Here is a 22432-nt window from a genome sequence, read left to right on the forward strand (position 1 = left end):
CGATGGAGAGTCAACTGTGAACCAGTGGGAGCTCAGGCACCATGGACAGACAGCCCAGAGGCAGCTAAGCCAGGACCCAGGAGGCACTCATGGGGACAGAGACAGCACACAGCCTTTGTGAGTGTTTCTGACATTAGTACGTGATGTTCTAACAGGTTCTTTCCCCCTTTCCCTTTCAAAGGCAGCACTTGCCCGACCGCCTGACTCTGGGTTCCCTTCCCAAACGCAGGCTCGCCCTCCAGAGCAGCTGCACATGCCCTCCTGGCTCACGAGAGACCTCGTCCCCTGAGGAAGTCAGTTGCCACAGTGACAGCAGGACAAGGCCTCACAGTCCCAAAGATGAGAGAGTCAGGAACAAAATGTAGGGAGTGAAGACAAAGGGGCCCCAGGACATGGCTGGAAGCAGCACAGTTCTGATGGGAGCAGGGTAGCCGCCCTCAGTCGCTCCGAGTCTGTGTCTGAGGGGAGCTGGCCCTCCGTGCTCTCGCACACAGCGTCCTGCAGGGAGGTGAGCTGGCCCCGGGGACTGACCCCATGGGCTGGATGACTCAGTGCCTAGAGAGCCTGTCTAACATGGTCACCAGCTTCATGCCCTCCATGGGGTTGGGTGGCTTCACCTCCACCCTCTTGGTCTCCGGGCTTATGCTGGCCTTGGCCTCCTTGTACTCCTCTGTGTCTGAGTCTGAGTCCTCTGAGTACTGGCCCTCGGGCCAGCCCCCTGCCACGAGGTCCCGGGCAGCCAGGAAGCCGGCGGCATTCCCGTAGCCCATGCACTTGATGAAGCGGGCACACTCTCCAAGCACAAGACGAATAGCAACTCCACGCCACCCTCTTCACGTCAGTGTCCAGGTGCATCAATGAGGTCAACGAGCTTGTTCCGCAGCAGCTCCTCCACCTCAGCCGGGTCTTCACGTCCCTCAGTGAGGCAGCACCTGGGCCTTCAGGAACCGCCGGGCAGGGTGGTGCAGGCGGGCACACTCGGTCAGCACACTCAGCACGGGGGCCAGCTCTCCTGCAACCTGTGTGTCTGCTGCCGGCGCTTCTCCAGGAAGCTGAGGAGGGCGCCGATCTCATCCAAGGTCACACCCAGAAACTCCAGGGAGCCTTTGCACGGCTCTAGGGCCAGCAGGACACCCAGACACTTGACAGGCAGGTTCCTGGGAGGCTCGCTGTGTGGCCATGGAACTCCTCCATGCGTCCCCAAGCAGCTGCCATCACACAATGCCACAGGAGAGGCCCCAGGCACCAGGCACCAGTAAAGGCAGGTTTTCCTCATCCGCTTCCCTCCTGATGGAGGCGAAAGTGATGTTGAAGAGCACCTTGAGGATCGCCATGGCCCGCACGGTCTGCTGGGGAGGAAGGTGCTCTGGGGGAGTCTGTTGGGAATCACTCCCAGCGTCAGCTGCAGGGCATCAGTGAGCACAGGCGCCCCCTGCAGCTCCTGAACAGCTTCTGGTGCACCTCTGAGCAGAGTGCGGTGAGCAAGGACAGGAGGCGCAGGCCAAAGACCTGGACCTCATGGGGGAAGCTGCTCTCCCTGTGCAGCACCACGTGTTGGGCGAGCCTCACCACCAGGCGGGCCTCTGCTGCCAGCACCTGAGCCTGGGGGCTGCTGAGCACAAGGTTGCACAGGCACTTGAGGGATTCGAGTACCATGTCCATGTCCATGTCCAGGGGCCGCCCCCTCAGAGGTGCCGGCATAGCATGCAAGGGCCTACAAGCTCTGGCAGCTGGTGAAGGTGTCTAGGCAGCTGCAGTCCCTGGGCAGGATGCGGATGCTCTGCAGCCAGGAGACCCGGCTGGAGGGGGGCAAGCTCTGCTCCAGGACCGAAACCAGCAGCTCCGCCAGTCTCTGCCTGTCCTCCTGTTGGGCATCAAACATGAAGCTCTGGGAGTTCTCCCAGTTGTACTTGTATGTGCACAGAGCTTCCATGACCACTTCCTCCTCCCCTCATCTCCACGGCATCGCAACCACTCTGGGCTCCGTGACACACCTGGCATCCTGCTCCAGGAAGGTGGGAAGGGCTAGCTCCTCGGTTCTGGGCCCCCCGTCCACCCGCCTAATAAATTTCTTATCTCCATTTAGCTCTTCTTCTGGAGAATTCGCTTGTTCTTTCATTTGGGGCTTGTTTTTTGTCTCCCCATTTTGGCAGCCAGTTTGGCTTTGGGTCTGTGTATTAGGTAGATCTGCTACGACTCCTAATCTCTAGTGCAGGACAATGCCAGATGCTGTTTGTGATTGGCCCTGAGTACTGTTTGGAGCTATCGGCAATCCACAGTTTGTGGCTCCCTCTGCTGGGGCTTGGTGCCTATGGAAAGGACCAAGATGTGCACCAGGGTCTGCTTTTCCTAGCCCTGGGCCCAGAAGTAGATCAGGCAAAGACTCAAAGCCTCCAGAGACCTGCCTCTGCCTACAGTCCCATTGACACTCAGTCTTTTTTTAAAAAAATATATTTTATTGATTTTTTACAGAGAGGAAGGGAGAGAGATAGAGAGTCAGAAACATCGATGAGAGAGAAACATCGACCAGCTGCCTCCTGCACATCTCCTACTGGAGATGTGCCCGCAACCCAGGTACATGCCCTTGACCGGAATCGAACCCGGGACCCTTCAGTCCGCAGGCCGACGCTCTATCCACTGAGCCAAACCGGTTTCGGCAGCACTCAGTCTTGATTAGCTTCAGGTTATCAACTACTGGGTGGGTGAGAGGTCTTCCAACAGGGTGGGTCAACTGCCTTCCTCCCTCCCCTCCCCCACACCCCCCCTCTCACACACACCCCAAACCAGGCAAAAACTGCCTGGATAGCAAAGGTCCATCAGAGAAAGATTTCCTCCAAAGCATGAGGGAATGACTCAGCACAGGAAACCACTGTGGCTGCCCTCTGAGCTCCAATCCAGAGCCCCCCCAAAACTGGTTTCTGCTCACACAGTCCAGTCCACTCTGTCCTCCCTCTGCTGGAGCCCAAGGTGAGAGTGGCTGCACATGAAGTTTTGTGCATTGGCCTGTTAAGAGGGTGCCTGCATTTTCAGCCATTTCTCACTGGCTGACAGAAACCCTGTTGCTTTTCACAGCCAGATGTTATGTGAGCACCTATCTTAGTTCTGGTGCTCTGGGTTGGGGAACCCGGCTTTGGGTTTAGACCCCAGAGTTCTCAGTGGGAACCCCCCACAGCTGAGATATCCCTCCGGACCTCCAGCTGCTGCCTGTGGGAGCCCAGCCAGCCCTTTCATACCTCTGCACTTCCTGCCAGTCTCTACGTGGTCTAAACTTTCCATCTTTGGTTATCAGGGTTCCCTCCAGCTGGTCTTCAATTGATTTCTCACGGTGTTTTTTCTGTATTTTAGTTGTTTTACCAGTTTGGTCCTGGGAGACTGTCAGTGTAGCTTCCACTTACTCCACCACCATTTTGGAATCCTGTTTTCCTTGTTTTTAAATGATTTTATCCTAGCATTCTTAGTAGGTATAAAGTTGTATCTCATTGTGGTTTTGATTTGCATTTCCCTAATGACTGGTGATGTTTAGCATCTTTTCATATACATATTGGCCATTTGTATACCTTCTTTGGAGAAAAATTTATTCAAGTCCTTTGTCTTGTTTTTTATTATTATTGCTTTCAGAGGGAGGGAGGTAGAGAGAATGAAACATTGACCAGTTGCCTCCCACACATGTCTCCACTGGGGATCAAACCTACAGCCTAGATACGTGCCCTGACCAGGAATTAAACCAGCCACCATTTGGTGGACAGGCTGACACTCCAGCCACCTTAGCCACACCACCAGGGCCTTTGCCTAGTCTTTAATTGGGTTGATTTTCTCTTTGTTGTAGGTGTTCTTCATATATTCTGCATGTTAAATCCTCATCAGACATACGGTTTGCAAATAGTTTTTTGCACTTTTAGATTGTCTTTTCACTTTCATAATAATGTTTCTTTGATACACAAAAGTTTTTAATTTTGATGATGGCCAATTTATCTATTTTTTTTTTTAGTAGTTAAACAGAAAACTTTATTTGTTCTATTTCAAGTTAGAAAATAGGAATTACTCACTCCTTTCATATTTTAAGAACCCAGAAGTAGCTGCTATTTTTTTATTGTTTAAAGTCTTACATCTGTCTTCTTTTTCCCCGATTGACCGCCTCCCCCCACCACTCCCACCCCCCAGGACAAGCCCCCACCGCCCCAGTGTCCGTGTTCATTGGTTATGCTAATATGCATGCATACAAGTCCTTTGGTTGATCTCTAACCCCCACCCCCACCCCCACCACCCCCACTTCCCTGCCTTCTCTCTGAGGTTAAATGGTCTGTTCAGTGTTTCTTTGTCTCTGGATCTATTTTTGTTCATCAGTTTATGTTGTTCATTATACCCCACATATGAGTGAGATCATGTGATATTTATCTTTCTCCAACTGGCCTATTTCGCTTAGCATAATGCTCTCCAGTTCCATCCATGCTGTTGCAAATGGTAAAAGTTCCTTCCTTTTTACAGCAGCGTAGTATTCCATTGTGTAGATGTGCCAAAGTTTTTTAATTCACTCATCTGCTGATGGGCAGTTACACTGTTTCTAAATCTTAGCTATGGTAAATTGTGCTGCTATGAACATAGGGGTGCATATATCCTTTCTGATTGGTGTTTCTAGTTTCTTGGGATATATTCCCAGAGTGGGATCACTGGGTCAAATGGCAGTTCCATTTTTAATTTTTTGAGGAATCGCCATACTGTTTCCCACAGTGGCTGCACCAGTATGCATTCCCACCAGCAGTGCACAAGGGTTCCTTTTTCTCCACATCCTCTCCAGCACTTGTCGTTTGTTGATTTGTTGATGATAGCCAGTCTGACAGGTGTGAGATGGTACCTTATTGTTGTTTTGATTTGCATCTCTCAGATGATGAGTGACTTTGAGCATGTTTTCATGTCTCTTGGCTTTCTGTGTGTCCTCTTTCAAAAAGTGTCTATTTAGGTCACTTGCCCATTTTTTGATTGGGTTGTTTATCTTCCTTTTGTTAAGTTGTATGAGTTCCCTGTAAATGTTGAAGATTAAACCCTTATTGGAGAAAACATTGGCAAATATGTTCTCCCATGCAGTGGTCTCTTGTTGTTTTGTTGATGGTTTCTTTTGCTGTGCAGAAGCTTTTTATTTTGATGTGGTCCTATTTGTTTATTTTCTCCTTAGTCTCCATTGCCCTAGGACAGGGATGGGCAACCTTTTTGTGAGTGCGTGCCAAAACCAGCAAAATCTCTGACTCAAATTCTTCTGCGTGCCAACCCTAATTTTTGGAGAACATGTTACGCCTACTTGATATCTCTTAAGGTGCACATATATGAAGAACCTTGAAGAAATAATAAAATTCATTCAAGCGACAAAAACACAGTATATGATGATGAAAAATACATTTATTTTTTAATGTATACATGTACACTGACAGTCCGACAGAAAACTTTATGACTCTGTTTAATATTATCAGTGGGACTTTTGCTGCTGCATCACTGATGACAGAGATTTTACATCAGGTTTATATTTCATGACCTTCAGAGATATGCACGAGCTACTACTTTCATCCGTCAGGCTACTCCTATTATGCGACTTAACAAAATTCATCGCTGAGAACAAAGATTCACAAGCGTATGTGGATGAAAACATGGAGAGTAACGCTGTTGCAAAGTTTTTTAAACAGAAAAAATTTTCTGGAATGGCATTCCAAGTCCTCAGTAGTTTGTTTTTGACACTTCTCTCCGGTACTCCTGTCTCTAATCGCTTTTTTTTCAATGTTTTCCAAGTCAACTCTAAGGTCAATAAATTTCTGCTTCCAAATTGAGCTACTCTGAAATTCAATCAACTGCATTTCAAAGTCAGCCATGTCTATGGTCTTTAAGATAACTTGTTATGTAAAATTATTTATTTCTCTAAGATGCACCTACAATGAATTTATCTGAGAAATAAAAAAGTCGATATCAAGAAAAAAATTGTAAATCGAAGATTATAAGAGAGGGTTTCGCGTGCCAGCAAAAGTTACTGGCGTGCCATGTTTGGCACGCGTGCCATGTTTGGCACGCGTGCCAGGGGTTGCCCACCCCTGCCCTAGGAGCTGTATCAGTAAAGATATTGCTACAACATATGCCTGATATTTTGCTGCCTATGGAGTCTTCTAAGATTTTTATGGTTTCCCGTCTTACGTTTAAGTCCTTTAACATTTTGAGTTTGTTTTTGTGTATGGTGTACGTTGGTGATCTAGTTTCATTCTTTTGCATGTGTCTGACCAAATTTCCCAGCACCATTTATTGAAGAGACTGTCTTGACTCCATTGCATGCTCTTGTCTCCTTTGTCAAATATTAATTGAGCATAATGCTAGGGTCGATTTCTGGGTTCTCTGTTCTATTTTCCTTTTTGTGGTTTGTGGTTTTAGTGTCATATCTAAGAATCCATTGCCAAATCCAAGGTCATGAAGATTTTTCCTTTATGTTTTCTCCTAAGATTTTTATGGTTTGGGCTCTTAGATTTAGGTTTTTGGCCCATTTTCAGTTACTTTTTGTATATAGTTTGAGTTACTAGTCTGACCTCATTCTTTGCATGTGGAAATCCAGTTGTCCCAGCACCAATTGTGGAAGAGAGTATTCCCCCCCTGCTCCCCCCCAGCCCCAGTAAATGGACTTAGCACCATAGATGTATGGATTTATTCCTGGACTCTGTTTGATCCTTTGAGTGATGGGGAACTCCTTCCCTCTAAAGTCAACTCCTTTTGGATTGGGTAAGCCCGCATAGGTTTTCTAAAATGGAGCTAAAATCTGCCTTCCCTGGATGTTTCCCTGTTATTCTCTGTTCTTTCTTTGGGTCCATGGAGAATCTCTTCTCCCTCTGGCTCCCCAAACTCTGAGGAATTGGATGGATTAGCTGTCACACTCCTCCACTCCCCTACTCCCACTCTGCTTTCCTACATGTAAGGGAGTGATATTTATTAAGCAACTACTATGTGCCAAGCTCATGCATCCTCTCACTTCACACTCATCACCACTCAGAGAAGTGTATTGTTATCCCTGTTTTATAGATGAGAAAACTGAGGTTTAAAGAGGCGAGGCGACCTGCCTGAGGTCATACAACTGGACTCCAGGGCCCACATTTTCTAAAACACCAGCTTATGCCTTTCCGGCAGCTCTCACTTCTCCTCCCAAAAACACACACAGTTTTGAGTTTGTTTTGCAAGTTTGAAGGTAGAGGTCAGTCTCCCCAGGTCACAGAGGGAAAAGCTGCCCAAGGAACACACGGCCAGTAATGAGTCAGAGCCAAGAGTCACACTCAGCGGCCACACGCAGGAGAACGGAGAGGCTTAGCCAGACTGTAATTCTCCCTCCTGGCTGTGTGTACCTTGCGAGTGAGACCACCGCTGGGAGCTTCATTTCCTCATCTGTACAATGTTTATAGATGATCAAACTGGACTTCTGTTCAAGGTAACAAACCAAGACAGCAGGTCCTCAAATAATGTTTCATTCAACGTCATTTTGTTTTAACATTGATGAGATGCCATAGGAACTTAACTCTTGTTTATATCAATTAGCCTATGGCAACACTGGTTTCATTATACATCATTTCTCTCAAAGTCTCAGAGCCTATTGACAATGCTAAATAAGGGCTTACTGTACACACTGCAGCCATCCATCCCACCCCAAACACTGAAAATGACAGGAAAACGCTAACATGAACAAGAGACCACAGCAGAGGTGCCACTGACAAGTGTTGAAGCCCCCCTCCTCCCATGGGAGTGCTGAGGCCCCAAATATATGAGGTCAAGATCATGTGACCAGGTGCACATTGGAGAAATATCCTGAAGTGACAACAAAGTCACCCCTTCATAAAGTTCCCAAAACTCCCCCACTAGAAGAATTTACATCTGAAGAACTAGAGACTAAGAGCAACCTAAAATAAGGTTTAACAACAGATAAGGGTGTCCCCCCAAAATGTAAACATACTTAACAGCTGGTAGCTCAATTGCTGTTTCTTTCTTTTCCGGTTTAACCCACTGGAATTAATAGTTATTCAAAGTCTGTATACACTTTGGGGGACACCTGTGTATTAAATGACTCAAAGCGATAAAAGGAGGAATAACTACCATAAAACAAGAACAGGAGACTATGAAACAAACACTGGCAGATGTGAAAGAGCTCAGACACAAAGGTAGAGTTGCTGGAATAAGTGGGGACTCAGGACTGGGAAGCAATTTAACAAGGTCACATCAGATTTTAGTGGCGGACACAGAACCAGAACCAGAACCAAGGTTGAGCTTGGGAGTTAGGTTCTCCAAGGAGAATGGATGTTCCCTCCCGCGTTCTTGTTCTCTTTTCTTTCCCTGGAGTGGAAAGCTGGTACTGAGCTGAACCCCAAAGCCCCCTCCTAGCTGAGAATCAGGGCTTCTATTCCTCCACTGGACAGCGTGAGAAGTTCTTTTTGAGATGGAGAGGTAGCGACCCCTGTCCCCTGGAGCTGAACGAAGTTAAATGGACTCTTAATACCTGAAGAGGAATTGGTCAAGTGAAGCCTCGAAAAGCCGCCAATAGAATTGCTTCTTACATATTGGTCATTGGATGCCGAGTTTGTTCCTTAGACTCTCTGAGCCTCAGTTTCCTCATCTGTAAAGTGGGTTTAAGGGTCCCCGCCATAGGCAGGTGTTTTGAGAATTAGATGGAAGATTGCATCTAAAGGACGTTCCGCACACCCGAGTTTTCTCCCATAGAATACCTTCCTCGGGCTTTGCAGCCCTGCCGTTTGAGTTCAAAGGCACCCCAGTCAAGAACAAAGCTGTAGGCAGATGGGACCCCAGCCTCCAACAGAGAAGAGAGAAATGTAAAACCGGGAAGAAGAGCTCCAGTCCCTCCCTCCCACTCGGCCGGAGGGCAGCGCTTTGCTCTTGCTCGGAGATGACACGCGTTCTCTGCCAGGGAAGCCGCACAGTCCTCACAGGCACACCTGAGAGCACGGCCCGCCCCCTGCCACAGCACCGCGCCCTCGTCTTCATTCCACAGTCAGATCTCACTTCCCACCGGAAGTTTGAGAAGAGCATTTAAATGCGAGCGCTGAGGCTTTGGTCGGGTGCTCTTGGCCCCACGCTAGTCCACGTGCCTTCCATCCCCTCCTCCGGCTCCGAAGGCGTGGGTGGGGGCAGCTGGGGTAGGAAGGACCACGGGGCTGTTCCACAGCCCAGCCCAGCCCAGCCCATTCCTCCAAAGGCCTTAGCAGACGAAAGCCTCAGAATGGGTTCAATCGGCATTACATCCGCTGGCAGGGTATCACACAGGGCCTGTGTGCAGCGTGGGCGGGTGTGGGCTCAGAGCCTTGTACGTGCCAAGCCCAAGGTGCCCACCTCGCTTGGAGTAAAAGCCAAAGCACCCTGCACACTCGCCCCCACTGCGGGCCCCTGGCCCTCACCCACTCTGCTCAGTGGCACCGCCTCCTCGCTGTGCCTCCACACACTGCGATAACCCACCTCAGGGCCTTTGCACGGCGGTTCCCTCTGCCTGGAACACTCTCCCCCAAATATCAGCTGGCTGCTCTCTCTCCGGATGCCCAGGACCCTCTCTGAACCCAGGGGAGAGTCCCTGGACCCGCCCAGAGTCTGTGGCTGAGGCCTTCTGGACCCCACACACCCAGGCCCATCCGAGCCCCTCACACTCAACCATAAAGTCCAGGGAAAGAGCCTCATCCGGGGCCTTCAGAGGCACAGCATCCAGCCCTGTGCCCCACCAAGGATTACCTTCCCAGGGCCAGCCTTGGCGGGGGGCGGGGGAGAGGTTAGGGGTCCCTCCTCTTCCCCACGGGCAGGGCCCAGAGCCCCCAGGCCCCTGCTACAGCCTATGCGTACATACAGCAAGCGCTCAGCACACGTTGAGCGGAAACAGGTCAGGAGGGCCAGCAGAGGCGAGGTGCAGGTGGGGAGGCAGGTCAGTACGTTAGGAAAGTTCCCTGGCAAGTGGAATGGGGAAACCGAGCCAGGCAGACGGCTCGTGTACCCCAAGATCTTACCTCCCCTAAACAAAGGCTCTTAGGAGCAGATGGCTTCCCTCTCCCCTCCCCAACCAGAGAGCTAGCTTAAGTCACCCTAGGGCAGGGGTGGGCAATCCCTGGCACGCGTGCCAAACATGGCACGCGTGCCAAACATGGCACGCCAGTAACTTTTGCTGGCACGAGAAACCCTCTCTTATAATCTTCCATTTACAATTTTTTTCTTAATATAGACTTTTTTATTTTTCAGATAAATTCAGTGTAGGTGCATCTTAGATAAATAAATAATTTTACATAACAAGCTATCTTAAAGACCATAGACATGGATTGACGAGAGAGGGGAAGAGCAATTTCTATGCCTCTGCCTTAACTCTCCCTGCCTTCCTAGATCCGACCAGTGTTTTGGTTTCATCCACATACGCTTGTGAATCTTTGTTCTCAGTGATGAATTCTGTTAAGTCTCGTAATAGGAGTAGCCTGATGGATGAAAGTAGTAGCTCGTGCATATCTCTGAAGGTCATGAAATATAAACCTGATGTAAAATCTCTGTCATCAGTGATGCAGCAGCAAAAGTCCCACTGATAACATCAAACGGAGTCATAAAGTTTTCTGTCGGACTATCAGTGTACATGTATACATTAAAAAATAAATGTATTTTTCATCATCATATACTGTGTTTTTGTCGCTTGAATGAATTTTATTTCTTTAAGGTTCTTCACATACGTACACCTTAAGTGATATCAAGTAGGCGTAACATGTTCTCAAAAAATTAGGGTTGGCACGCAGAAGAATTTTGAGCCAGAGATTTTGCTGGTTTTGGCACGCACTCACAAAAAGGTTGCCCACCCCTGCCCTAGGGCCTAGGCAGGGAGATCGCTAACAGGGACCCAAGTAGTGGCAGCCATACCCAAGATGGATAACCCAGGGGAATAACTAACAAAACAACAACTAGAGCCAGACAAGTCCAAGATAGAGGTGAAGCTGACCAGAGAACGACCCCTCTCCCCTCCGCGCTCACTCAGAGGCATCAGCATAACCACGGACACACCTGGAAAGCTGAGGCGTGTTGCTGGATCCTCCCCTGACACCGCCCCTAAAATGCCCGCTTCTAGAAAACTTACAGAAACCTCAGGACAAGGGAGCTGGCGGCACTCTCCCTTGGACACCGCCCCCCCCCCCCCCAACACACACCTCTTTCCTCAGGTGCTGCTTTTACAGACCTTCTCCTAAGCTCCAAGGGCACCCCTCTTGCCTCACCTTTCAAAGGGCCACAGCAGCCCTGGCTACCCTCACTTGGTCGCTGTGATCTTGCTACCAGGAAGGGGGCCTGGCCCTTAGCGGCCCGCCTGGCCCGGCTTCTAGACTTCGTGCAGGAAACATTTCCCAACAGGAGTCCAGGTGACTGCGCGGGGACATTTATTAAAGCTGCGGACACTGAAGCGAGGAAGGGCTTTGCACAGAAGCCACAGGAGAGCCCCGGCTGCGCTGCCCTCGCTCCCTCGCTCTCTGGGCAGGCAGAACAGAGGGCCCTGGGGACAGGTTCGGGGATTCGCCTGGGTGGAGCTGCCGCTGCCCACTGCTTCGTTTCGCTTCTCCTGCTGCCAGTCTCATGGGTTCCCTGAGAGCAGTGGTTCTCAACCTTGACTGCACATTAGAATCACCTGGGAATCTTTTTAAAATCCTGATTTCTGGGCCTCATCCTCCAGACATTCTGTTTCTTTGTTATGGGGTGGGGCCACAACATTAGTAACAAAGAAAGAGAATTTCCAGAGGATGGGGCCCAGAAATCAGGATTTTAAAAAGATTCCCAGGTGATTCTAATGTGCAGCCAAGGTTGAGAAGCACTGCCTTAGAGTTTAGGAGATGCAAGCCTATGGGGAAGAAGGGGAAGGGGGAGGGATGACGTCTCTGCTGATTGGTCAGCACCAGGGCAGGGGGGCATCATTAGTCAGTAGTCATCTCAGCTGGCCCTGGTGTCGCCCACCTGGCTGTGCTGCTTCTCTGGGCCTGGAGCTGGAACACAGCTGAGGCCTGGATGTTCTCTCCAGGAAGGTGACCTGTATCTGCTGCAAACTGCTCGGCCAGTTTGTTCAGCTGTCAGTGTCCTTATCCCACGTGTCCTGCTCACTGGCCTCTTAATCTTGCTGCTTCTGCCCTAAGCCCTTCCTTTGATGCACGTCCCCAGCTTTAATGAACGTTCTCTCAGAATGACTCGGACTCGTGTCTTGAATTCTTCCCTGCACCATCCAGTCCGCACATCCGAGACCATGCAGGGACAGACCCGCCTGGGTGCTGGCCCACCCAGCGAGAGCGCCAGGTGGAAACAGAGAAAGACAGATTGCAAAACACCGAGAACAAGAAACACAGAAAGAAGGAAAGATGAGCAAAGCTGACCTTCACTACTGAACCCCAAGACACGCCGCACAGCGCCCAGGGTCCAGCAGACAACAGCCCAAGGTCTGTGTGAGCTCACCGCCTGCAGCAGACACTGCATCGCCCTCAGCAGCCGGACTCCCCGGGAGCCACCCCGACCCACACCAACCCTGGAGCAGCAGGGCCCTGTGCAGCCAGGCCCCCACAGCCAACCACGGACCTCAACAGCCCAGCCTGCCAACAGCTCGCGCCCCAGCCCTTGAAGGAGCCCCCACAGGCTCTGCCACAACACAGTCCCCTAGATCTGTACAACCGCCTCTCCACACAGTCGGACCCCCGCAGCCAGCCCCAACCCTCCTCCACAGCCAGAGCCAGAAACAGTGCCCCCCCCCGGAGCCCCGCAACAGCCGGCCCCTCTCTCTCCCAGGCCCACCACACCGCACCCCCACCCTGGCTAATGGCTGTGCAAGGCCTGAAGATGACAGGGCCTTTTCAGAGGTGCCCATAACCTAGGACTGTCATTCAATTCATGTTAAGACCCTCTGTGGAAAGCAGCTGCAGCCGGGGGCAGGGGTGCTATGATTGGGGAACCCTGGAAGAAAAGTGGTTTTGGGGTGAATGGATTGCAAGGGACAGGACGGCGCGGGGTGGGGGGCACCTGGAGACCAGGGAGGAGCCTGGGGTCGCGCCCCAGGCAGAAGAGACACCCAGAAGCAGGGCTGGCGGCAAGGCCCAAACTGAGCGGCCTTGGCTTCAGGAACAGCGGCCCCTGGTGGTGAATGTGTGGAACCGCACCCTCTTATTGGTTCAACAAGCATTTATTGCAGTGGTTCTCAACCTTCCTAATGCCGCGACCCTTTAGTACAGTTCCTCATGTTGTGGTGACCCCCAACCATAAAATTATTTTCGTTGCTACTTCATAACTGTAATGTTGCTACTGTTATGAATCGTAATGTAAATATCTGATATGCAGGATGTATTTTCATTGTTACAAATTGAACATAATTAAAGCATAGTGATTAATCACAAAAACAATATGTAATTATATATGTGTTTTCCGATGGTCTTAGGCAACCCCTGTGAAAGGGTCGTTCAACCCCCAAAGGGTCGCGACCCACAGGTTGAGAACCGCTGATTTATTGGCAGCGCACACAGTGTTCGGTGTATTGGACACTCAGAGTGGGTCACTGTTAGAACCTCCTTCCTATAAAATGATTTTCAGCAATAATAAAATAAAAATTAATGACTAAAAGAAATGCAGACAGTGAGAATTTATTTCCTTTATGATACACTTCATCTAATAATGTGAATTATCCCATAACTAACAAGTGAATTTAATAAAACTGAAATATCTGCGAACAGAATTTGGGAAGCCACGAAATTGTACCATTAATGTGACTGTTTTCTTGATTTGCTCATTAGTTTAAAAACAATGTTTACATTTTAATGGTGTTATTCAAATTCAGTAATTTGGTTCAGGTATGAACTGATATACATTTTCCAACTAAAGTTATTGTATCTCACAGTTTGCAAGGCCTCACTGGTTTACATTTTAAACACAAAAATCTCCAAGTGGTCACAGAGAATGACAAAAATGGGAGTAATTCGAGTTTGTGTCTTTAACTTTAGGGTGTCTGCACTCTCCTGGTCTGTTTTCACTGTAAATGCAGGGCTCGGAGACCCTCAGAAAATTCCACACCCTTATAAACACTTGTGCTAGGGGCAGGGGCCTGACAAAAGAGAATTACTAAGGAGGCTGAGGGGCAGGGACCATGGGAGAGGAAAATTGCTAATTATCTCGCTAAAAAAGCCATGTGTTGTGATTGAACCCAGCCAGGTGTGACCCCGCTCGTAAATTTTATGTAAACTTTTTACCCTGCCAGCACCGGGAACGGCTAAGGACCCGCTCTGCAGTTTGTTTTTTCTTTTTTAAAAAAATACTTTGTAGTGTTGCAGATAAAAGGTCTTGCTGTACTCTTGGTCTGCACTGCAAGCTGTGGGCTCTTACGGAAAAGACACGGCTGGCAGTCAGCTGGCTAGCTTAATAAAGGCTCTTAAAATTTAAGTTCTGAGTCGGTGGTCTATCTCGCTGAGCTAACCCATAACACACTCTCCAAACACGCACAGCTGGGCCTCCGTGTGTCAGCTGGCGGTCTAGCTGAGGGGCCTCTGAATTCACCTCCATGTAGACTACAAAGTTCATTAAATATGCTCATATGAAGCTTAGGTATCCAGTATGAAAACCTCAACAGTACATGGTGACATCACAGCAAGGTCTGAACCCGTTCATCCATTTCCTGGTCTCCACCATGTACTCACGGGTGACGAAGGCTCGGGGTCTGCTCTCAGGGTCACCCATCGGGCCTCACGCTCCCTCTGCACAGCGGCTGGAGCCCCCAGCCCTCCCCATAACCGCACGAACAGCCACAGGCAGCCCGGCCTCCACCGGTGAGAGGAAACGCCGCCTTCCCAGGAGCCACGGAGCATCTCCCGGCCTTTCCTGGGCTCTGAGAGGGGGCCTGTGCCGCCCTTGAGCCAATCACTCCGGGGCGGAGCCAAGAGAACGAGGCGTTGACTGGGGCCTGGGACGGCCCATCACACGGGGGAGGGGGGGGCGGGGAGCTGGTTCGGCAAAGAAATGCAGGCACCTGGCTTCATTTCACCCCACCTGCTGGGTTCTGCGATCCAACATCCCAACTTTCCATGTGGGTAAACTGAGGCCACAAGAGCTTAGGGACAGGTCTGAGCAGGACTGAGCTGGCACTTGGGGCACCCAGTGATGGAAACTCCAGCGATGACCGGCCCAGGAAGAAAGGCTGGACAGCAGAGCAGGACGCTGGGTGGTAGAATCACCTGAAGACACTTTAAAATGCACCGATGCCGGGGCGAGAGGGAGGGGGAGGGTCAGCAGCTGGTCAGGTCTCTCCAGGTGACGCCATCATGCAGTCACGGAGGTAGGGACGCTGAGGCTCCGCACGCACACAGCCCCACACTTACCTGCCTTGGTTTCCCCAATAGCCCCTCACTTGAATGAAGACTTCCCAGGGCACAGGAGTGGGAAAGCCAGCCTCACACAAGCAAAGTTGTTCTCAAGCACGCCCTAGCGCCCCCTCTCCTGTCCCACCATCACCCAAGAAAGATGAGGAAGCTCAGACAAGAGAGAAGCTGATTTATTCCATGGTTAAGGTCTTGCCACCTGAGGACTCCCAGAGTCCTCCCCTTCAGGGCGAGGAAGGAGGGTCCCTGTTGTAAGCACCCCTCGGTTCAGGGCCCCCCAGTACATACCCGCCCGGGGCCAGGCTACACAACCCCACCCCCATCTCAGGGCATCCCTCCTCCCGCAGCCAGAAAGGACGGGTGACCAGGTAGGACACGCCTAACCCGTGTGGGCCTCGGCCTGAGCTTCCCACTCACAGCCCAGCTGCGGGGAGGAGCTGGCCTGGCCCGGCCACACTGGATCCTGGGATGGGGCCGAAGGCACAGAGGAAAGGCTGGGCCTAGGGGCCCGCAGGGCCTGGGCAGGGGGTGTCAGGCACTGGCAGCTTTGGCCCCCTTCTCACTCTCCGGGGGGCCCTCAGCCTTGCTGGCCAAGCTGTAGTAGTAGGTCCGCATGCGCTGCTCCACAGTCAGGAAGTCCGGGCGGTCCTCCCACCTGTGGGGGGAGGGGCAGATCCAGGCCACTGACCACCAGCCAGAACCCAAGTCCAGCTGGAGGTGGGCATGCAGGGGGCTCAGAAAATCCTGGGGCGTCGAGGTGGTGAAGTACTGGGTGATAGAGGGGTCTTTAAGGTGTGAGACCGGGAATTTGGGGTTGCCGGATAGAAGGGCTGCAGACACACAGGATGCTGGGTGTTAACTAGTAAAGACTTATTAAATGAATCCACTGAGTGTTCGGCAAGGCAACTATTGACTGCAGGGAGCTGGGCTATTGAACGCTGGCGTACTGAGCATGTGACGTGCCCGGGGTCGGGGCACATGGGGCCAGGGTGGACTTATATGGGTGCAAGTATGCTGCCATGATGGAACAGAAGGCTGGGGTACTGAGGGGGTGGGCTGGTGAGCGCTGGGCACTAATGGTGCTGTGTGGGGTGTCCTGGCACTGTGTTGGGTGTTGGTGTCTCGGTGTTTCCTGTGGAGGCGGGTTAACCTGTTTGACGGGAAGGCTGACCATCTGCTATTTATTTACCATAAAGAGGGGTGTCTGTTTATTGGATTGCCTGCGTGTCTGCGCATCAGTGTCACAGGTGTTGGCCAGTGGAGCAATGGATGCTGGGGGCTAGGAATGCACAGGTGCTGGAATGTACACACATTGCATGATCAGTGTAGGGTGAACGCTTGTTTGGATCCGTGCTGCCTGTTGTCGGATGGGAAATTGGGATGACGGTATTCAGAGTTGGGTTATTCAAGTGTTAAGCTTCGACCAGACAGAGTGGGGTGTGGATATACTGAGTGTTTGTGTACTTCAGTGGTGACCTATCTGGCTGGTGGGGGCTGACAAGTTAGATGCTAGAACATCATCCGGTGCCTGAGCACTGGTACCACATGGGGTAACAGAGGGGTGACTGGGAGCTCTGGGGGACCAGTGTGCTGAATGCTGGCTGGTGGGGCCTGGGGCTTCGGTGTCCACAGATGGGGGGCAGTGTAGGGTGCTGGAGAGATGCGCACAGAGGCAGAGCACCTGCGTGTTGGAAAGGCAGCGAGTCTCTGGGTGGATGACACCCCACAGTTCTGTTGGACTGACTGGGCCCCAGGACCTCTGCCCCAGCCCCGGGTCCGGCCAGCCCGCCCCTCCCGCCCGCACTCACTTGTAGATCCAGCAGTCGCTCATGAGCGCATACATTTCAGCCGGACAGTCTGGCGGGCACTCCATCCGCTTGCCCTGCTCGATGAAGGCCATGACCTCGGGCCCCTTCATCTTCTGCTCGAGCAGAGCCAAGTGCATGCTGAGCAACCAGGCCCTCCCGCCTGCGACCCAGCCCTTCGCACCCAGCCCTCCCCTCCCCCGCCTCTGCCTCCGCACCCCCGCCCCCCGCCTTCGCACCCAGCCCTCCCCTCCCCCGCCTCTGCCTCCGCACCCCCGCCCCCCCGCCTTCGCACCCAGCCCTCCCCTCCCCCGCCTCTGCCTCCACACCCCCGCCCCCCGCCTTCGCACCCAGCCCTCCCCTCCCCCGCCTCTGCCTCCACACCCCCGCCCCCCGCCTGCGACCCAGCCCTTCGCACCCAGCCCTCCCCCCTCCCGCCTTCGCACCCCCACCCCGCCCCGCCTTCGCACCCAGCCCTCCCCCCTCCCGCCTTCGCACCCCCACCCTGCCCCGCCTTCGCACCCAGCCCTCCCCCACCCCCCGCCTTCGCACCCAGCCCTCCCTCCTCCCCGCCTTCGCACCCAGCCCTCCCCCCTCCCCGCCTTCGCACCCCCACCCCGCCCCGCCTTCGCACCCAGTCCTCCCCCCTCCCGCCTTCGCACCCCCACCCCGCCCCACCTTCGCACCCAGGCCTCCCCCCTCCCGCCTTCGCACCCGGCACCCCGCCTCTCCCCCACCCCTGCCCTGCCCGCCTGCCTTGTAGGGCTTCTGGCCGTAGGAGAAGGCCTCCCACATGGTGACCCCATAGCTCCAGACGTCGCTGCGGCTGGAGAACTTGCGGAAGTTGATGCACTCGGGCGCGTACCACTTGAGGGGCCACTTCCCCGCCGAGCGCGCCTGGGGGGCGGAGACGCTGCTGGCGCCGGTGTGGGGACCCCGCCCCTCCACCCGTGGGGACCCCGCCCACACCCGAGGGGACCCCGCCCCCATGGAGACCCCGCCCACACCCGCGGGGACCCCGCCCCCATGGAGACCCCGCCCCTCCAGATATTTCCCGCTCCCCCTCCCCGCCGTGGCCCACAGCAGCTCACGGTGTAGTAGCTGTCGTCCGCGCCCAGCGCCTTGGAGAGGCCGAAGTCGCTGATCTTGGCGTAGTGCCGGTTCACCAGCAGGACGTTGCGGGCCGCCAGGTCGCGGTGCACGAAGTTCTTCTCCTCCAGGTACTTCATCCCCATGGACACCTGGTGCAGCAGCTCCGCCACGTTGCTCACGGGGATCTCCTCCCTGGGGCGGGGAGGCCGGGTCAGCGGGTGCGGCAGCCCGAGCTCCTCCCACCCGCCCCCCACCCCACCCCGGGGGCCAAGCCTGCGCCTCCGCCCCAGCTGGGCACATGCTCATGCTCACTGAGCACCTGTCTGTGCCAAGCAGGGGCTGGGCACACAGCGGGGAGCCACAGGGGAGCCCTGCCCTCCTGCGGTCCAGGTTGTCAATGTCACCCACCTGCTACAATTCCCAAACTAATCATTTGTCTGCACCCTCCACGGTCCCTTGGGGCCCGAGGGCATCTCAAAGATGGTTAAGGACAAAGCTAAGCCACACACACACACACACACACACACACACACACACACACACACACAGCAGCCCCTCCCTCCCAGCAGCTCCTTCCTCTCATGTGCTCCAGCCAGAAGCCTGCCCTCAGCTGCTCTTTCTCCCACCCAACATCCAGCGATCAGCTCTGCCTTCAGGACCCTCCAGCACCTCCGGCTTCTCCCACCATGGCTCCTGCACCTGGTCCAGCCTCCGTCCTCACTCGCTGGACCGGAACAGTCCCCTCTGCCCTCACCCTCCTGGGTCTTCCCCACAGAAGAGCCAGGTCCTCCTCCTCTGCTCACAGCCACACGGGGTTCCCATCTCACTCAGGTCAAAGTTCAAGCCCTCCCCGCACCCACAGGGCCCTGCAAAATATGACCCATCACCTTCCCACCACATCAGTTCCAGCCACAGGCCCCCTCACAGTTCCTCCGCAGCACCAGCGTGGGGGCACCGCAGGGCCTTGGCACTGGCTGTGCCCTCTGCCTAAAACCCTTCCCCCAGAGCTGTGCTCGGCTGCCTCCCTGTTTGCACAAACCTCACCTTCCCACTGCTCTCCTCCCAGCCCGACACTCCCGACCCCTTTCCATAGTACTTATCTCCCGACATACGCAGCACTTCATTGTGTAATTATTCAAAGCCTCTCTTCTCCAACCAGAATGCAGGCAAAGATCTTTGCCACTTTTGTCCACTGATGAATCCCAAGAGCTGTAATCGTCCCTGTCACAGAGGTTTCCTGAACACCTGTGCAGTGACTGGCTGCATGAGCCGGCCCGACACAAGGACGGCTGGCGGGCCCCTGCCGTGGTGAGTGTGAAAGACTGAGAGTAAGAGCCTGAGGCGGAGGGAGCACAAAGGAAGCTGCAGTTCCTTAGGTCAGAGGTCAGCCGTTTTCTTCTGTAAATGCCGGTAGACAGGAATGTTCTGGCCTCAGCAGGCTGCACGTGGCCTCTGCCATTTAAAAATGCAAAACCATGCAGGACAAAAGCAAGCCATGGGCTGCAGTTTGCTGACCCTGCTTTAGGTCAGAGACAGTCCACCTCATTTCCTGTGGGTCATGACCTGGGCCAAGAGAACTGGGGTGGCGACAGTTATGGCCCTCGGAGCTAGTACCAGCCCTCACACGCAGTGCGGGCACCGTGCTGAGCACTTTATCAATACCCACTCTTCTGACCCTCACAAGGGCCCTGGAGGAAATACTGTGATCCCCACTGCGGTACAGACGAGGAAACTACCCGGACAAGTTAAGAGCCTGCTCGGGTCACAGCAGTCAGAGGCAGAGCTGGGGCTCCATCCGGCACAGAGGTCAGGCTCTGCCCTGTGGGCATGAGTGTGTGTGTCAGGGTGTGCGGGGGCAGGCATGAGTGTGCGTGTCAGGGTGTGCGAGGAGGGCAGGTATGAGTGTGCGTGTCAGGGTGTGTGGGGGCAGGTATGAGTGTGCGTGTCAGGGTGTGTGGGGGCAGGTATGAGTGTGCGTGTCAGGGTGTGCTGTGCGTTGGGTGTGAGTGTATCTATGAACATATAGAATGAGTGTGAGCCCTGGCCAGGTAGCTCAGTTGGTTAGAGCATCATCCCAATACACCAAGGTTGCAGGTTCAATCCCCGGTCAGGATACATACAAGAGTCGGCCAGTGAATGCATGAATAAGTGGAACAACAAATCGATTTCTCTCCCTCTCTCCCCCTTCTACTCTCTCTCTAAAATCAATAAACAAAAATGTAATATAGAGTGAGTGTGTGCTCACAGTGGAGCACACCCATGAGTGGACAGGATGCGCCCGTCCCAGCGCCCCGCAGCCCACTCACTTCTTCCCGGTGAGGAACTTGTGCAGCGGCCCGCCGCCCGCCATCTCCATGATGAGCATCAGGGCCTCCGCCTGGCAGACGCCGATGAGCCGCACGATGTAGGGGTTGTCCAGCTGGTGCATGATCTGCGCCTCGCGCATCATCTCGTCCTTGTCCGCCTTCTCTGTGCTGTGTTTCAGCACCTTGATGGCCACGTCGATCTGCTTCCTGCCCAAGCCAAGGCACACTCGAGTCAGCGCGGCCCTGCTCGGCCCCTCGTGCCCCCACCGGCCTCCTTCTCCCTGGACTGCGTAGTGGACGCTGTGGTTTGCCACCCAGATCTCCCTTCCAGACCCAGGCACTCATCCCTGGCTGCCGGGAGTACGGGCGGGGCAGTGCACGGCCAAGTACTCCCCGGAACTGCCCCTCACTGCAAAGAGCAGTTCCATTCATAGGTACACTCCCCACTGGGCAGCCTGCTTCCAATGACGGGTGGACGCAGGGGCTCAGGGGGCCCCTCTACAGCTCCCCTGGGATCAGCAGCTGCAGCCCAGCCCAGCCTCCCCGGCCCCACGCTGCTTCTCACTCCCTCAGGTGCTGTCCCCAAGGGCAAGGTCCTCCCCCAGGGTCTGTTTTCCAGGCAAACTGATGTCACCTCCTGGCTCCCCCTCTCCGCAGGCAGGGGACGGCCCCCTGCACCAACAGTCGTACTTGCGCATGCGGTAGACGCCCTGGCGCACGGAGCCGAAGTTGCCGCAACCAAGTTCGATGTCAGCTACAAGGAGGTTGTCGCGCTTCAGGAAGAGTTTCTTGTCCTTGAGCTCCTCGGGGTCGCTGTAGGGGCTCTCGTACACACTCGTGTCCATGGGCAGGGGCCGCGGCTTCTCTGGGGACGCTAGGCGGGCTGGGCACACAGAGGCAGGCGTGCACTCCCAGTCAAGAAGAGGGAAGGGGCAGGGGATGGGAGGGCAGGGAGCCTCAGCGCCCACAAGGCATGTACCGTGGACAGGGGCGTACCGCCTAGAGCATGTATAGGCGCGTGGGTCCGTGTGTGTGTGCACATGTGTGCACTCCTGGTCCCATCTGTGGGTGCACTGGGAAGTCACGTCCAAGTGGACCCCAAAGGCTCGTGCATCACTGTGCACATATAAGCATGTGTTCCCTTGTGTGTTCACACTTATGCACCCATGTACACTCCCACCCATGTCTTTCTGAGTAACCGTTAGTATGCCAGCTGGAATGTGCACACCTGTGCCTGTGTGTGCACTGACATGTATGCACCTACGTCCGTGCCTGCCCGCGTCTCTGTAGGCACCAGGCAGCCATGTTTAAAGGGCTCCACAGATGAGCCTCTGTGTGCACACACAACCATGTATGTTCTCTGAGTACATACATGGGGAGGCTTGCATCCACACTTCCAACACACGAGCATCAGCAGCGGGGCGTTTTAGGAGCGTGGCCTCGGGAGCCTGTCTGCCTGGGTCCAGTCTCGCCCCCCCCCCCCCACCACCACCACCACTGCCTACTGTGTGGCCTGGGAGAGTTACTCCCTCCTGGCTCGTCTATATATTGAGAATTACTGTGACCGCCTCCCATAGTATGCCAGGAGGATCCAATGAGCTCATGTGCACAGTGAGCTCGGAGTGTAACTGGCACACAGTAGGTGCTTAACGAATGTGTGTCTGTGCCCTGGGCACCCAGGCACGGCCATGGGTTCTGCCCTGCATGACTGCACACACCCATGTACAAGCACAGGAGGGCGTGATGGGCGTGCCCATGCAGATGGTACAGTGTGTGCACAGGGCCAACCAAGCCAACTGTCACAGGCCGGGACAGGCCCCCGTCTCCCTGAGCACACCCAGAGCCAGCCAGGGATCTGCCACCAGCCGGCACC

General features: G+C 53.9%; 1 protein-coding gene and 1 pseudogene across 1 annotated transcript in view; both read right to left on the reverse strand.

Annotated features, from left to right (window-relative positions):
* Window positions 1-348: 348 nt before the first annotated feature.
* LOC118652445 lies at window positions 349-14718 on the reverse strand (annotated as a pseudogene).
* A 793-nt stretch (window positions 14719-15511) lies between these two features.
* The window catches only part of LOC118652481 (tyrosine-protein kinase ZAP-70), a 28551-nt gene continuing 21630 nt past the window's right edge, over window positions 15512-22432 (reverse strand). The window contains exons 8-13 of the mRNA XM_036302274.1: window positions 21250-21442; window positions 20560-20766; window positions 18253-18445; window positions 17918-18058; window positions 17165-17277; window positions 15512-16011 (exon numbers count right to left, since the gene is read on the reverse strand). Coding sequence (XP_036158167.1) covers window positions 15888-16011; window positions 17165-17277; window positions 17918-18058; window positions 18253-18445; window positions 20560-20766; window positions 21250-21442 — 971 coding nt within the window. The 3' untranslated portion in view covers window positions 15512-15887. The remainder of the gene's footprint in view (window positions 16012-17164; window positions 17278-17917; window positions 18059-18252; window positions 18446-20559; window positions 20767-21249; window positions 21443-22432) is intronic.

The sequence above is a fragment of the Myotis myotis genome, unplaced genomic scaffold (assembly GCF_014108235.1).
Source record: "Myotis myotis isolate mMyoMyo1 unplaced genomic scaffold, mMyoMyo1.p scaffold_m19_p_30, whole genome shotgun sequence".
In the NCBI taxonomy this organism is placed as follows: Eukaryota; Metazoa; Chordata; class Mammalia; order Chiroptera; family Vespertilionidae; genus Myotis; species Myotis myotis.